General features: G+C 40.3%; 1 protein-coding gene across 1 annotated transcript; it reads right to left on the bottom strand.

The window, feature by feature from the left end:
* LSMEM1 (leucine rich single-pass membrane protein 1) lies at positions 1475-12136 on the bottom strand. The gene is made up of 4 exons (XM_005679172.3): positions 11241-12136; positions 7655-7786; positions 5749-5877; positions 1475-2066 (listed from the first exon to the last, which is right to left on the bottom strand). Exons 2-4 carry the CDS (start codon positions 7779-7781, stop codon positions 1936-1938), a joined length of 387 nt encoding a protein of 128 aa, XP_005679229.1. The 5' UTR covers positions 7782-7786; positions 11241-12136; the 3' UTR covers positions 1475-1935.

Here is a 15562-nt window from a genome sequence, read left to right as displayed (position 1 = left end):
CATATAACCATGATATGATTATTAAATTGGGAAATTAACACTGATATAATACCATTATCTAGCCTACAGACCCTATTCAGATTATTCCAGTTGCTCCAATAATAGTTTTAATAGCAAGTTTAAATCCTTGTGTTGCAAAAAAGAAGACTACATGTAGCCAGCAATATTTTAAAACATAAAACACCATCAATAGAAGTTGTAAGTCTGTGAATCCAAATACCTGGAGCCGGGGTGCCTGGAGTGCCCCAGGCTGTGTGGATGACTATGGCTCCATAGACACCATACAGGCAGGACAGCGCAGATCCAACAGGATGGATCCAAAAAGATGGATGAAATGATTCATCAGACACTATACTACTTCACATTATAAAAATCATAAATTTCTTACAATAAAGATCATTTATTACTGAGCACAAAATATCCACTGTGTAGGTAGAAAGAGAGGAAAAAAGCATTACAAGAACAAATGAGTTCAAAGAAAAATGGCTGTTTTTAAAGAGTTGTTGCATCAGCTCATCTGTCATCTCTGACACAATGTTACAGCAAATCTTGACAAATAACTCTGCCACACCACATCAACAGGTCAATAATAACTTTCCAATAAACACAAATTTCAGAGTCTTAAAATATCCTGCATGACATCAATGAAAAAAAATAACTGTGCAGTACAAATGTTTTTGAGTGGGAGAGAGATTCAAGAGGGAGGGGACATATGTATACCTATGGCTAATTCATGTTGATGTATGGGAGAAACCAATACAATATTGTAATTATCCTTCAATAAAAAATAAATTAATTAAATAAATACATTAAAAAGTTAACTTTAAAAAAAAGTTGAGTGTAAAAATGAATAGGTGAAACATCTTGTGCTTTTTTCATTAATTATTTACTGTTACAAAATGTGTTTTTATGTATGTATATAACTTTAGAATAAACTCAAATGTTTTTAATGAACCCAAAATGATAGAACAATAATACATTTCACAGAACAGACTTAACACAATATATTTATAGTAAACATTTTCTAAGATTCGTACTTTAAAACTCATTTATATTGCAGCATGTCTAATTTCACAAACTCTGTGCCTTACCTTTTGTGCTGAAACAAGGCAGCTTCCAAATATTCCAAATATACAATTTCTCACTGCAATTTAATAAACCTATAACCTATAAACCTAGCAGATTTCTGCACAATTAATCAGCGGGTTACTGAAGGATTTTTTTCCTGTCGGAAAGCCAAAAAGCTCATATATCTATATATAACTACATATCTCCTTTGTTCCCCACTTGAATGTAAACTTCTGTAGAATACAGTGGTTTGCAAAAAGCAACAGCTCAATAAACATAATTTGAATAACTCGGGCTCTCTCCTCTGGTCCCCACCCTACCATATGCACTTTTCTATCAACAAATAGCTGTAGGCAAATAGCTCTGAGTCGATCCATCCCCCATCCCTGAAGAAGTAAGAGTCAAGTATAATCACCTGAGCAGAATCTCCTTTATTGAAAAGAATTATCACCTGATTCCCTTGAATACAAACAATTCAACGAATCCCTTAGGCTTTTCCGGGAGTTCATAAAGATACAGGAGGGGACGTGAACTTTACTGGCCACTGTGACCTTATTTTGGTGACAAATCTCCTTTGGTAAAAGAAGCTGCATGTGCAGAGCCAAGTTCCCTTTCTCATCTGCTGGTGTTTTTCCTCCATGCCTCCCACCCTTGAGCCCATGAAAGCTGAAGGACACTCCCACAAAGCAAGCCCCTTTCTGGCAGCTGCCCCCAGCCCCCTTTGCCTTGGAGTTGCTCCCATCCCTGTAATTGAAACTCGGCCTTTCAAGACCCACAGCAATACCCTTGGTGGTTCTTAAACCATACACCCTTCCTGGACCGTGAGAAGCTCAGGTGTTAGCAGTTGCTCTTGGACGATTCATTTCTTTAGCTCTGGTCTGAGTCCAGCTGGTTGAGTCGCTTTACAATGATGCTGTTGATTTTCTTAAGATCATCTATGTCCTTTCCTTCAGCTGCTAGTCGTCTTGACACATCTTCCATCTTGTTTTCAGTTTGAACTTAAAAGTGAAAAATAGACAGCGTTATGCTTGTTTCCAGCGTGTTCCATCGCGACTCATCAGAGCCCATGGGGGGGTTCAGCTGGGAGCTGAGATGCCGTCTTGGCAAACCCTCTGCTCCAATAGCCCATGCAGCCTAGAGGCCCGGGAGAGAAACTACTGAAGTTTCCTATGAAGTGAATTATTTTTACAACCCTTTTGTGCCAGACTTGACAACCTTTGGCAGCTCTGCTCAGATTCTGGCTGAGAAATACACTTTGTGAACAACCACAGGAAAACTGCCAGTGTCTGATTATGCCCAGAGAAGGGATTGTTGTCTCATTCTGAGACCTCTTCTTAGCAAAGGTTTTTCACTCATCATTTGGGAGGTGAGATATTTTGGGTTCCAACACATAGGTCTCCTGGTTCTAAATTACCAGTCCATAATGAATGTATAATAATAATTCTCCCCAGCCACTCTGAGAGCAGAGAGACCATATTTCCAAAATAAATAGAGCCCCTGGGTATTGAGTAAGCCAGGGAGTGGAGCACTGTGAGGCCTACTTGGCAGTTAAAATTTCCAAGAAAGGCAGCACAAAATCAGTATTTAATACGTGGAGTCTGTATCATTTCCATTTCAGGCAAGTGTTTTCCACGATAGCTTTCGGGAACTAATGCAGGTGGTGACACACCACCGAGTTTGCCCAACAACTAATGTGGGAAGGCATCAGAGCTTCAGCTTCCAGCCTTGGGACAAACTGCTGCCCAGAAGCCACCTCCTCTTTGTGTCTGAAAATTATGTTTGGATGAACTGTGCTCTAGAACGTGGGTGTGTTGGTGCAGAGCCAGAGAGAAGAAATACCACTCATTCCTGGAGAAAAGTGTGAAACAAGTAAATCCACAGCACGCGACATCCTTTCCTCTCTCTGGAACCTTCTACATGAGTCAAACACAAAAGGGAGTAGCAGGCATGGTTGGATTAAGTCTGTTCCACAATATATTAGCTCCAAATTAAATTCCAAAAGAGAAAAAGGATTCTATATGCAAAAACATTAGAGAAAAATCATATACTGACTTGCATTTTGGAAATTCACAAAAAGTAAAATAAAATACCTTGAGTATTACTAACCTAGCAATTCTTAAACTCACTAGACCATAGAACCCTTTTTAAAATGAAGGCAATACTTAATCACATCCCACACACCTCATATCTAACATTGCTTGGCCCTTGTAAACCTATAGAGGCAGGTAGGCATCCTGTGTAATCTACCCTTGCTGTCTGGTATTCCTCTTTAGAACAGAGATTGTAACAAAAACACAAGGTCCAATAGTTTAATCAATGTAATCAATGTAAAATAGCCTATTTCTCTTGCATAAAAATGCCAGATATAAGTTCTTACACTTCAGTTAAAATGATACAAATCTGTACCAAATCCCAGTGAGAGCAGAAAGGTTTCCTCTTCAAAGATGAGCACAGGCCAAGTTCATTTACAGAGGCCTGTAAAGAATGGTAAAGAATCCACCTGCAATGCGGGAGACCTGGGTTTGATCTCTGGGTTGGGAAGATCCCCTGGAGGAGGGCATGGCAACCCACTCCAGTGTTCTTGCTTGGAGAATCCCCATGGACAGAGGAGTCTGGCAGGCTACAGTCCATGGGGTTGCAAAGAATCAGACACAACTGAGTGACTAAGCATGCAAACACGTGCCAACTCTGGTCTTAGGTTGGGCTAAAGTTTATCTGCAAACCACAGGAAGCCTCTTATTATTACTACAAAAGGCAGTGGAGTGCCAGGAGTTCTGGAGGCAGATGGGCCAGAGTATGAATCCCAGTTCTGCCTTGGATTAGCTGAATAAACAGGGAGAGTTAAACTCTCTGGGCTCTCACCTTTCATCAGTAAAATAGAAATATTAGACACTACCTTGAAGGGTAAAGATTTAAGATAATGAATTTAATGCATCTGGCACAGATAATCGTCCAATAAAGAGACATTTTTCTTTATTCACATCTTCTTTCTGTTTCTTGATATGACTTTGCCTCAATATAAAACCCTAGAAGCAAACATAAAATAAATCCTATTCGTAGAAGAGGGTATAAGATGGTAATAAAGAACATGGTATTTGATGCCAGGCAGGGGTGTCTCTGAGCGCTGATTAGGCACCCTTGTCTCTGGACCTTCAGCACAGTAATTAAGCTCTCTAAGCTTTAGTTTCAGCATTGATAAAACCAGAATAACAACAGGTCCCACACAACAGAATTGTTATGAGGTAGTGAGCAGACATGAATGTTTACCATCGTGCCTGGGAGAGAGTGAGAACCCAATACATCACATTTTAAATTATCATTACCCTTAGTCTTTTCCCACAAAAGAGAGCACTCCCTCTGGGCTGCTTCCCTGTATAGCAGACATACCTAAAATTTCCCAATAGTTTAACTCAGTCATTTCCCCAGACAGTGAGGCGGGATGATATTTGCAGCATCCACTTTTGTGGTATAACATTTCTGAAGAGTAATCCACACGCTCTTTCCAGCCCAGCAGGTTCAGGGCCAACCCGCCTCCATAGAATAATCAGATCCAAGGGCACCGTTATTGTCAGGATAGTTCACACTGTAGCTTCTAAGTGCAAAAGGGCATTAGCAAGGTGACAGAGAAGCAATTAAATTACATCACCCCCTCACGCCAGCTCTGAAACTTAGGCCGGAGATGGAGCTTTAAGCTGGATGGGAGATGAAGTTTTGGGGAGGAAAAGCAGTTAGAAGCTGTGAGAGTCATGCCCTCTGCCCACCTCCCATCACCACCACTGCTACCTCCACTAATCCTGAGTGAACTTGAAATGGAGGCACTTCAAACACATGGAATCCACTTCTCATTTAGGCTTTGTGAAGGCTACAAGGCCTGCAGGGCAGAAGAAATGACTGTGGTGGATGCAGGCACAAGGGTGTCAAGAATGACTCCCTCTTCTCAGGCTCTTCCACTCTTAGTGGGTGTGGGAGAGAACTGAAGTAACTCCAGATGGTGGTCTACAGGGGACTGCTCAGAGAGAGCACGGGGGGCTCCCTGACGGGGCAGCATGCAGCATTGAGTGGACAGCACCCCTCCCCAACCTGTGACAGAGAAGAGAGTGGCACTTAGACTTCGGGGGATCTCTTGGCTGAGGAGCCATGTGGGAAAGCATGGGCCGCCACTCAAGGGCGGACGTGCAGGGCCCAGGTCAAGGGCAAGGGCAGGTGAGACACCAGCCCAGACGTGTCATGCAATAGACAAGTGATCACCTCACATCCCAGCCCTGCCTCTGGGCCCTTGCACAAGCCCAGCTGATGCTTCTAACTGATTTCAGAGAAGTGAGGAAAACTGGGAGGGTGACTGAAAGTTACGGGCCAAATTCATGCAGAAACTGTGTGTTGGAATAAGAAAACCCAGAATTAACTAGGGTAAGCTGCCTACCATTAGCAGCTAGGGACTCTGGCTGAGAAATTAAAGTGGTACAGAAACAATATCCAAGTCTGTGAACTTCTGGCATGGAGGGTTTCTGTGTGCCCCAGTGACCCACCCAGAGCAGCAGGGTGCCCTGGGCATCCATGCCCTCTCGTCCTCCTGTGGCAGTACTGGGTGCCAGGAAGCACTGCCTCCTTATGGAAGCAAAGCTAAACAACCAGCTGTCAAGTCAGGGCAAAGCAGTGATGAAGAGTGTCAATGGTACCTACCTATCAGAAATATCACGAAGGAAACCAGCGCCAGGCTAATAATCAGCACGACGATCAGCCCCACCAAAAACAGACTGTGGCTTCCATTTCCTGAATCAGTGCTGACGTCCTGGAGTTTCTCCTCTAGAGCTGATGTGAAACAAATAACAACAACCAAAAAGGACTCCTCAGCATACAGGTTGTCAGTGAACTGAACGGTCCCCCAGTGTTAGAGATGTAAGATACAACATTGTAAATCAACTATACTCCAACAAAATTAAAGAGAAAAAAAAAAGATGTAAGGGAAACACCCATTTTCCCTCTGATCACTCCGAAAAAAGACTTATGCTTTAGACATGTCTTTGCACTAGTGCTCTTTGAGAATGTTTCACCTTCTTTTATATTAGTATATTCAAAGAACAAGCCTGGTCAAGCTATCTCTATAACCCCTGTTTGGAAAATTCTTTGACGATCATGTTAACACTGACATGGATTTTCTTTTGCATGGGGTGGGGTTAGGGTGGTGTAAAGAACTTAAGGATTCGGAGTGACAGAGGCTCTATTGCCCTTTTCCCTAAAGCGACCCAAGAATACAACACAGCTGGCTGCGGGTTGCTAACTCTGAGTGAAAGTCTAAGCGTTCTGAGATATCTCCCAGAAAACTTTATTTCCTATAAAAATAACCAGCTATTCCTATATCTATTACACAACAATATCAAAATGAGCCTGATGTACTTGGTTTCTTAAAGTTGTTTTCAGGATGGACATGCTCTGAAAGCAAGATTCTCTTAAATGCTTTGCCGTTGAACTGAAAATGCAACTAAGCTTAGCTCACCCAAACCATGAACTGTCTGCATTTGGTCGCTGCTTTGTAAGGCCTATTTGCTTAATAACACCCAAATTAAATTGAAAAATGAATACAGAAACTTGGGATCATGAGGATCCTCGAATTACCTTCTGTATTTTCTCCCACTAGGTAGCAGTCCCACACCCTCTGCTACTTGATTACGGAGAGATGGGGGCAGAGGTCCCATGCTTTATAAAGACATCCTGCCTCACACCCTCCACAGCTTTTCCTTCCTAATCACAGCCAAGGCATAAGCTGGCACTCAAACACCAACCTTTATTAAGACCAACTGTAGTAAAAACCGGTGAAATTCTGAATGAATGAGAGAGAGAAACAAGCATTCAAAAAGGATACAGAAGAGAAATAACAGACATAAAATTGGGACAGTACGAGTTTCGAGTACATGTGAAACATCAACAAGTGGACATTTATCCCCTGAGTTGGAAGGTCAGCATTTAAACTAGAAAAAATGGGGCTCAAATGACCTGATCGAACTCATTTATAATATTTAGGGGACAAGAAACACATGTAGCATTTAGTATTTAGCATATTTTTATTTGGTTTTCCCCCTCTTCTTTCTAATGTGTTCATTGAGGAGACTCGTAAATTTAAAAAGATGAAGATGACTTTTCTGCCCAACAGAACATGAATGATTTTTGTTATACTAGATAAATGTGTGGAACATTTTCTCAGCAATCTGCTAGGAAGTCAGACCTGTCTAAGAGAGCGGGCACACTCGGTGACCTGGCTGTGGTCACCAGAGGGCACAGAAGCAGCCAACAGGCATGAATTAGCCTCTGGAAGGCCATCTCACAGCCTCCACTCCTTCCCAGGGAGAGAAACTCCAGAGGAAACTTCTCAGAACTCTTGAAGGTTAGAGTTCGAATCCTGCTTAAGAGCCAGGAAAGCCCGTAAGCCTGGCAAGTATTCAGAGAGCAAAAGCAAACATTGCCTAATACTAAATAGCAACTCTAATGCCCACCCCACCCCCACCACACCCACAGGCCCAGCTCAGCGCTGGCTATTTTTAGGTGACCGAGAAGCCAGGACTGGCCGCCAAGCCTGGGAGGGCACACGTACGGAACAGCTGCTGTGATCCGGCAGGACAGAGGTTTAGTTTGTTCAGATCATTTATGGAATCCACAACATAAAGCTTTCTATCTTCAGGAATGCTGCGAGAGCCACTGTCCTGGGAAGAACGTTTCATTGTCCCTGGAAGAAAACACTGCCATTAAACCAGAGAGGCTGGGCTGGGGAGCTGGCCTTCATATCACAGCCCACAGGAAGCTGGGCCAACACATGAAGACCCACCCACACATATGACTGCCAGATGAAGAAGGGCTAGAAAAGTTAGCTTTTCCTTTGGGGGATGACACTGTAACTCTTCTTTTTGCTTTGCTTATCAGGGAGCTCAGAGTCAAGTGTGTGGCACAATTTTAATGCTATAATACCCTGCTTATAGAACATGCTCCTTCCTCCTGCTCAGATTTCTCAATTTTGTCTATACTTTACCTGGGTTTTTTTTTTTTTTAATTTTGTAATTGATTTTTAAATATTTCATATTCTGGTGAGACTTCTCAAATCCTTTGTGCAAAAAGACTATGTTTAAACACATAAAAAGACAAAATTATGCCAAGCAAGTCTGTGGCCATAAAGATTCTAAAAGAAGAAAATATTGTGAACTATTCTAATAGAGTAGGCTTTTAATACAAAACTATACTTTTTATATTCTCCCTCAATATGCTAGAAGTTCATATCTTAAATGTATTCTTTAGTCATTATACACTGGCTCTGAGACCTCAAGACAAAATCTTAGCAAACTAAGATGATACAGAGAGCAATCCTGCAGCTGTTGGAGGCTAAACTTCAGGACCTCTGAGGTCTCCTCTGAGCTCCCTTAGATTTTGGCCACTTATGTAGTAATTCTGAAATTGTGGTTTACATTTAAGGTAATATTCTCTAATGACAGCATAAGTTCAAGCTACACTGAAAAAATCAGAACAGATTGAAAAGTTCTCTTTTTAAGTTGTCTCTCTAGCACAACAGAGAACTTGTGGCATTTTAATTACATGAAAAAAAGGTTCTAGGAAGACAAATTCCAATTGCTATCAAAGCTTTCTCTTTCACAGTGATCTCTTTTCATAAAACGAATGATGTGTGATTTTTTGATTGAGAAAGGATTTTAGACATGCTCTCATTTAGCCCCTTGTCTTTCCACAAATGAGGAAACTCAAGTTCAGAAGGTAAATGCCCATGATCACACATTAGCTAGGTGCAGAGCTGGAAGCAGGCCTCTTGCTTCTGAGATCACTGCCCCTTCCCTGTGTGACCTTTCTTCTCCACCACCTTCCCTAATCCTTTGTGAAGACTCAGCTCAAACGTCACCTCCAACCTGTCTTTCTTTTCTTCCATTATAACATCTGTACTATTTCATCACATTTATTTGCTTACTTCTTTGATTTCCTCAACTGACTGAGCACTCTGAAGGGTAAGTACCCATTCTATTCTTCAAATGTCCAGTGCCAAGTTTAGAAGCCAATACCTAAAATATTTTATCTAGGATTTAAATCTCACTATTTTGAAAAGAATTTGAAGCTGTTAATAATAAGAACACTAACATAAAACTGAGGTTAAAAATCCTCATATCTATCCGAACTTTAGTAAAAGCAATGCAATAAGCTTCATGTTTGCCTATATATGGCAACACACTATTGACTTCCTCTTAACATTTAAAAAATTTCCTTTAATACCCAGCTACCGAATAAAGAGAAATATGATTAAAGTTAGGAGAAACAAAACTCAGAAATGGTAAATGGTAATCAGTCATTTAATAAACAGATTAAACTGCATTCTAAAAACATTAAAACCCATCAAGTTCCTAGCAATGCCTAAAAACCTATTACTACTTGTAAAAAAAAAAAACATGCCACCAGAACCCTAGCTAAGAAAAGCAGTGAGCTTGTAAAGTTATGGACTAGTTAAAAATTATTTTTAAGTCTAAAACTAAAAGGGCATTTCAGTTATTCTGAAATTTTAATTAACAAGAACAACTAACTCTCTGAATATTTTAGATAAGATACTACTGAAGCACTTTAGATACACTGAATTCCAAATATACTTCATGGAGCATTCTGAAGGGAATGACTCTGAGCGACCAGAAACAAACAAACAAAAAAAAAGACAGCATATAGAGCAGAAGGGCCTAAGAGATCAATCAAATCTTATTCTTTCATAGATAAAACCAAAAGTGTTGACTGATGCATGGTTACAAATTTCTAAACCACTCTTTTAAAAGGGTTTTATATTTTATCATCACTTTGCCCTTTGCTATCCCAAACACTAATATTGGATGAGGCATAAAGGCTGTGTCCCATCACAGGATCATCATTTAAACACAGCTTCTATTTTAGGCTTGGTAGCTGACATGTGCTTCATTTTTGGATCTGACTTGCCGTCCTTGAGCCTTAGCTTCCCCTTTAGGAATGTAACTGCCATTGCTTAAATCTCATACTGAGGCTTAATCAGCATTTACAAAGTAGAAGACTAGCTAGAAAAGCATAGCCACAAAAACTGACTTAAGAGCCATGCAGCTAATAAAATCTCCAAATTACTAGCCTTGCTGTCAACTTAAGTAATTCAATGCAACATCAAATCCAAAATCACTAAGATAACAAACAACTTAGAATGAAAAGGGCTCTGAAAGGAATAATCTTCATTTGGGTAAAGTCACAATGTAAATACTATAGATGCCATTTCTATGCATTTTTTTTTTCTTTTTCACAGTTTTTTTTTTTTTTTTCATTTTTATTTTTACTTTATTTTACTTTACAATACTGTATTGGTTTTGCCATACATTGACATGCATTTTTAAATTAAGTGCAACATGCAAATGGCAAATAAAGAGCCAGTGAGAAAACCTAGTTGGGGGTGGTTCATGGCCGCTAAGAGTCAGCAAACGACCCTATGAGTAAATGGATACAAGATCACATGGCCCTCAGACCAGGACCCACAGCTGTTTGACACCCAGTTGTTGCTATCTTTGGCATTCCTGTATGAGGGGCATCTGAGAACAACCAGCACGGCTGGGAAAGCCAGAGTGTTACTAAATTCTGCGCTTCTCTAACTTGACCCTCCTTCTTGACTGCACTGTGCAAATCTGCAAAGCTGCACCCGTTTCCCAGAACATTTCTAATAGTAATACCTTTAGCGCAAACATGTAAGTAATTTCATTTTTCTCCAGTTTAGATCAATACTAACAGCTGGTTCTTTTTGTCTTTTAAGAATTCTTTGACTGCCTACTAATAAACATTCTGACCAATGTAATTGTTTATGAAAGTTTGCTTTGCTCTTTACTTTTTCCCAAAGGTGCTTGGTATCATACCACAGAAATAACTCACATGGGTATTGCTTGCTACAAAATCAGAATTGTTATAATAGAGCTTAATTCAAAGCTAATAGAAGCTTTATTGAGTGAGTCATGGTAATTTGTTCTTTAATTCCATTTCAGAGTCAGTGCCTCTTCACATTCAGGAAGTAATTTTTAAAATCAAGTCTAAATCATTTCTATCACAAGTTAGAAAAGCACACAGCACTTGCAACAAAAAACACCCCAACCTCAAGAATCAGAATTCAATCTCTTGAGAGTAACAGCATGCAAATTACTTACAAAAACGTGAGCTTTGACTGCTGGGTTGCCAGGGGGGGAAAATATTCAGAAGCAACTATAAGACTTTATAGAAATTCTGTAGTTCTTTGCCTTCCTTCAGCACACAGGTGCTCCTAGAAGGCCCATAAACCCCAGCATGAAACTGTTGGTCTATATCCAGTGTTAATTTAGCCAAGCAGTTAAAATTCCAAATATTGATTTTTTTTAATAATGTCTAAGGAAATAAATATATTACTGAAACTGTGCTTTAAAAAGAAAAAAAAAAAAACCCTACCACGCCTTGATTTAATTGGTAACTGATGAGGTTCTTACTGGACGGAGATTTATGTCCTTATTTGGCTGATATGGAACCTGACACAGCTCCTGCATTCTGCCACGGGGAGCTCCCATGTATAAATATGGGGAAGCAGGCTGGAGCTGCCACTGACAGCTAACCACACAAGACTCCAGACCAATCAGAGGATGACAGTCAACAGGAAGAGAATAAGGTTGTGACAAGACTAACCAGGATGAGGGCAGGTCAGAGGACTCCAGGGCTTCCAGCAGCTACAAAAGGGGATGGGGCGTGGGAGATTGCATCGCTACTGACCCACTGTCCCACTGCTGGTGGTGGAAGCACTTCATCTCATCAACTTTCATTTTCAAAGGCTTTATTCTGTGAGTTTTTAACGCATCCTCCTTTCTCAGGAATGTCAGCCTTTGATGTGGTTCCCTCTCACATGTCAAGGAGCATGTGCCCTCTAGTGTACAGAAAAGAAGCTGTGGTGAGACAATCCCACAGGCCCACTGCCCCAGATTGACTGTCTGGGCAGGATGCTAATGATTAAGTGGTAAACGGATATGTAACCCTTTATAATCCTACTCTCTATTGCCATGACTAGACAGACATTTTGCCGACAAAGGTCCGTCTAATCAAAGCTATGGTTTTTCCAGCAGTCATGTATGGATGCAAGAGCTGAACACCAAGGAATTGATGCTTTTGAACTGTGGTGTTGGAGAAGACTCTTGAGAGAGTCCCTTGGACTGCAAGATCAAGCCAGTCAATCCTAAAGGAAATCAGTCCTGAATATTCATTGGAAGGATTGATGCTGAAGCCAAAGCTCCAATAATTAGGCCACTTGATGTGAAGAACTGACTCACTGGAAAAGACTATGATGCTGGGAAAGATTGAAGGCAGGAGAAGAGGACAACAAAGGATGAGATGGTTGGATGGCATCACTGACTCAATGTACATTAGTTTGAGCAAGCTCCAGGAGTTGGTGATGGACAGGGAAGCCTCCCGTGCTGCAGTCCATGGGGTCGCAGAGTTGGATGCAACTGACTAACTGAACTGAGACAGACATTAACTCAGCCTTGAGCACATAAATTAGAAAATGTTTGCTGTACAAAATTAGTATGGACCCCACTCTCCTTTGGGGAAAAGAGATGTCACCTTTTAAAGTTTCTTCTGTAACTGAGGACCAATTCATGAAGACTGTAACTAGTAACTTTTTTCTCCGAAGCACATAATGCATTGTTATGCAACATTTCTTGAAAAAATAAGAATGTTTGCTATTTTAATCATCATGTTCAGCTTTAATCTCCCAACTACCCGATCTGTTTTAAACCATCTATTCTTTAAAGAAAAAAAAGCCTCATTTTGAACACTGTTTTTCTCTCTCCTGTAAACCTAACCCTTGAAGTATTAAGTCACCCCCTTTTGCCCTCAGGGACAAGGAAAATGGAAATTAACAGTTCCTCACACCAAAGTCTGGATTCAACCACATTTTACACCAGAGGGGGAAGGATGAGGTTTTTTTATGGTGTGTGACCAGGTAGACTTCTAGAGAACCACTTAAGAGCAAAGCAAGACAATCCACTTCACTTTATCTGCTATGTATCTAAAAGGTCACATCCTGAAGAGTTCTGAGTCACAAGAGGAAAACAGGTATTTTCACAAGAACTGATCAATTTGGGGATATTTTCAACTATTTCTGTGTTTTTCTTTCAAATATTATATCTCATTCCCAGGAAATTAAAGCATATGATATCAAAGACTTGAGTCAAAGATGCCAACTGACTCAAAATGAATGACTAAACCTCAAAGAACTTACTAGGCAGGGACCATTTTAAATTCCTGTAAGCCAGCAAGGTTAACCAGTATCAAGGAATAATTGGTCTATCATACACCATTTTACTGCTCTGAAGATAACTCAAGGACTTTCACATTGAATCCTGTTATCCTGCCTAGCAACTACCCAACAATTTCATGAAAAGGCACCCATCTATAAATTTAATATACAATTAATACCTGCTTACCTCTTCCTCCCAAAACTCCAGTAAAAAAGGCAGAATAAAAGTTATAGGGCCATAATAATAAACATAGGAGGTAACAATACTGAGCAAGATTTCAGCAAATCTATGGAATATAGGAAGGAGAGAGCGATTGGTACGTACCTTAGCAGACAGTCACAGGACCATCACTGCTGAGTAAGTGACGGACCCTACAGAATTTAAGCAGGCTCAGAACTGAAGGCAACAGTGAAGTACACAGCTAAATACAGGCAGGTAATTTCATGTTAGCTAAAAATATAATGCAACAGCAAGATGTGAAAACTGTTACAATCTCTCCCAGAAAGAAAAAGAAGTAAGGCCAGAGGCTCCATCTAGCAGCTCTAACATTTCATGGGAGTTCCAGATCATAGAAAATGTACATGTGTCTATGTGGAGGATGGGAGGGTGGTATCAAGAGCTTAGTATTTCCCAGATTGCCAGTCTACCAAAACACAGTACCACACATTTTTACAGCAGAGACAGAGATTCAAAGAACAAAATAAAACAAAATAAATCAGAAAGTAAAACTGCATCAGACATTGTGGTAACTCTTTTAGAGTAGAGCAATGCCTTCAAAATCCCAAGTTTTGTTTTCTACCTAAAATTTTATATACTAAGCCAAAGTACCTGTTAGACACATAAAGTTTCAACATAATTGACCTCCCACACACTCATTCCCAGAAGTTTCACTCATTCCATTTTAACAGGGAAGTAATCTAATAGCGAAGACATGGGGTCCAGATGTGGAATCCAACTTGAGTGGAAAACAGATCCTAGGATGGAGTCACAAGCAACAGCTGTACAATCAGATGAAAGTAGTCTAGACTGAAACAACAAAGAATTCAATATTCTTTTGGGCTTTGACCATGTGACAAAGAGGTTAAAGAGGAGCTTTACAAACTTATTGGGACTGCTCTGCAAGAGTTAAATGATGTATAAAACCAAGACAAGATGTCCTATGAGAATGGTAATGTAAGCACAGGAAACCATCTGGTTCAGAAATGAATAGAAAATATGGTAACTATAATGTAAACAACGATGCTGATTTAGCAAAAAAGTTTGGCAGGGGTGGGACGGGGAGTAAAAAGGCTGAAATCCTTACGTATCAAATAAAGAAATAGCTGTATAAGCATTTTACTTAGAAATCTGAAACCAAAGTGCTATGAAGAAACTAAATGCTGAAATGAAATCCTGAGAAACGGGAAAGGAAGGAGCAGGGAACTAACTTGCTTATAAGCACTGAAGAACTACTGAAACTATACATATATATCCCTGGTGGCTCAGTGGTATCAAGAATCCGCCTGCAATGCAGGAGACCGGAGTTCAGTTCCTGGGTTGGGATGATCTCTTGAGAAGGAAATGAATGGCATCTCACTTCAGTATTCTTGCCCGGGAAATCCCATGGACAGAGGAGCCTGGCAGGCTACAGTCCGGGGGGTCGTCAAGAGTCGGACACAACTAGTGACTAAATGACCACCATAAATTGCTTTAATAAAAATTCATTAATATTCTAAAATATATATATAGTAAATTGAAAATTTAGAAAAAATTCTACTTACAATCTCTTCTCTATGGTCCTGAACTACCTGGGATATAAAGAGGTGACAACATGTAACCCCAGGTTTGAGATTCCAAGTTTGTTTTCCATTGCATTGTATCCAAGGGCTGGAACTCACCCTCCCAGCAGCAGTAACAGCTCCATAAGGCAGCCAACAGGGGGAGCATCAGACCTTCCAGGAGGGGTTGAAGATGTGGCAGAATAGACTAGCTCAGAAAAAATACCTCTGCGGATTTTGGTCCTTATTTGCACGCTTCTTCCACCACTCTTATTACTGTTAACTGCACTAATATAAAGAAATCTGTAAATTCTAAACTGCAGGTATTATGTGTGCAATGTTATTTTAACATAAAGTTTTATAATAAAAAATCCTAGTGCACAATCAAAATGCCTACAACTTCCCATAAAGTAAAAAGAAAAAAGCACCTCATGGGGCAACCAAGAAACAATG

The sequence above is a fragment of the Capra hircus genome, chromosome 4, assembly GCF_001704415.2.
Source record: "Capra hircus breed San Clemente chromosome 4, ASM170441v1, whole genome shotgun sequence".
NCBI classification, from domain to species: domain Eukaryota; kingdom Metazoa; phylum Chordata; class Mammalia; order Artiodactyla; family Bovidae; genus Capra; species Capra hircus.
Note: the sequence above shows the minus strand (reverse complement) of the source record. Positions and strands in the feature narration are given on the sequence as shown.

Bases quoted from the DNA above. Each gene is read 5' to 3' on its own strand.
- LSMEM1 (XM_005679172.3), bottom strand. From the start codon at position 7,781: ATGAAACGTTCTTCCCAGGACAGTGGCTCTCGCAGCATTCCTGAAGAT. The intron at 5,878-7,654 runs GTACGTGTGCCC...GTTTCACATCAG, and splicing joins CGGATCACAGCAGCTGTTCC to CTCTAGAGGAGAAACTCCAG. The intron at 2,067-5,748 runs GTAGGTACCATT...TTCACTTTTAAG, and splicing joins CTTCGTGATATTTCTGATAG to TTCAAACTGAAAACAAGATG.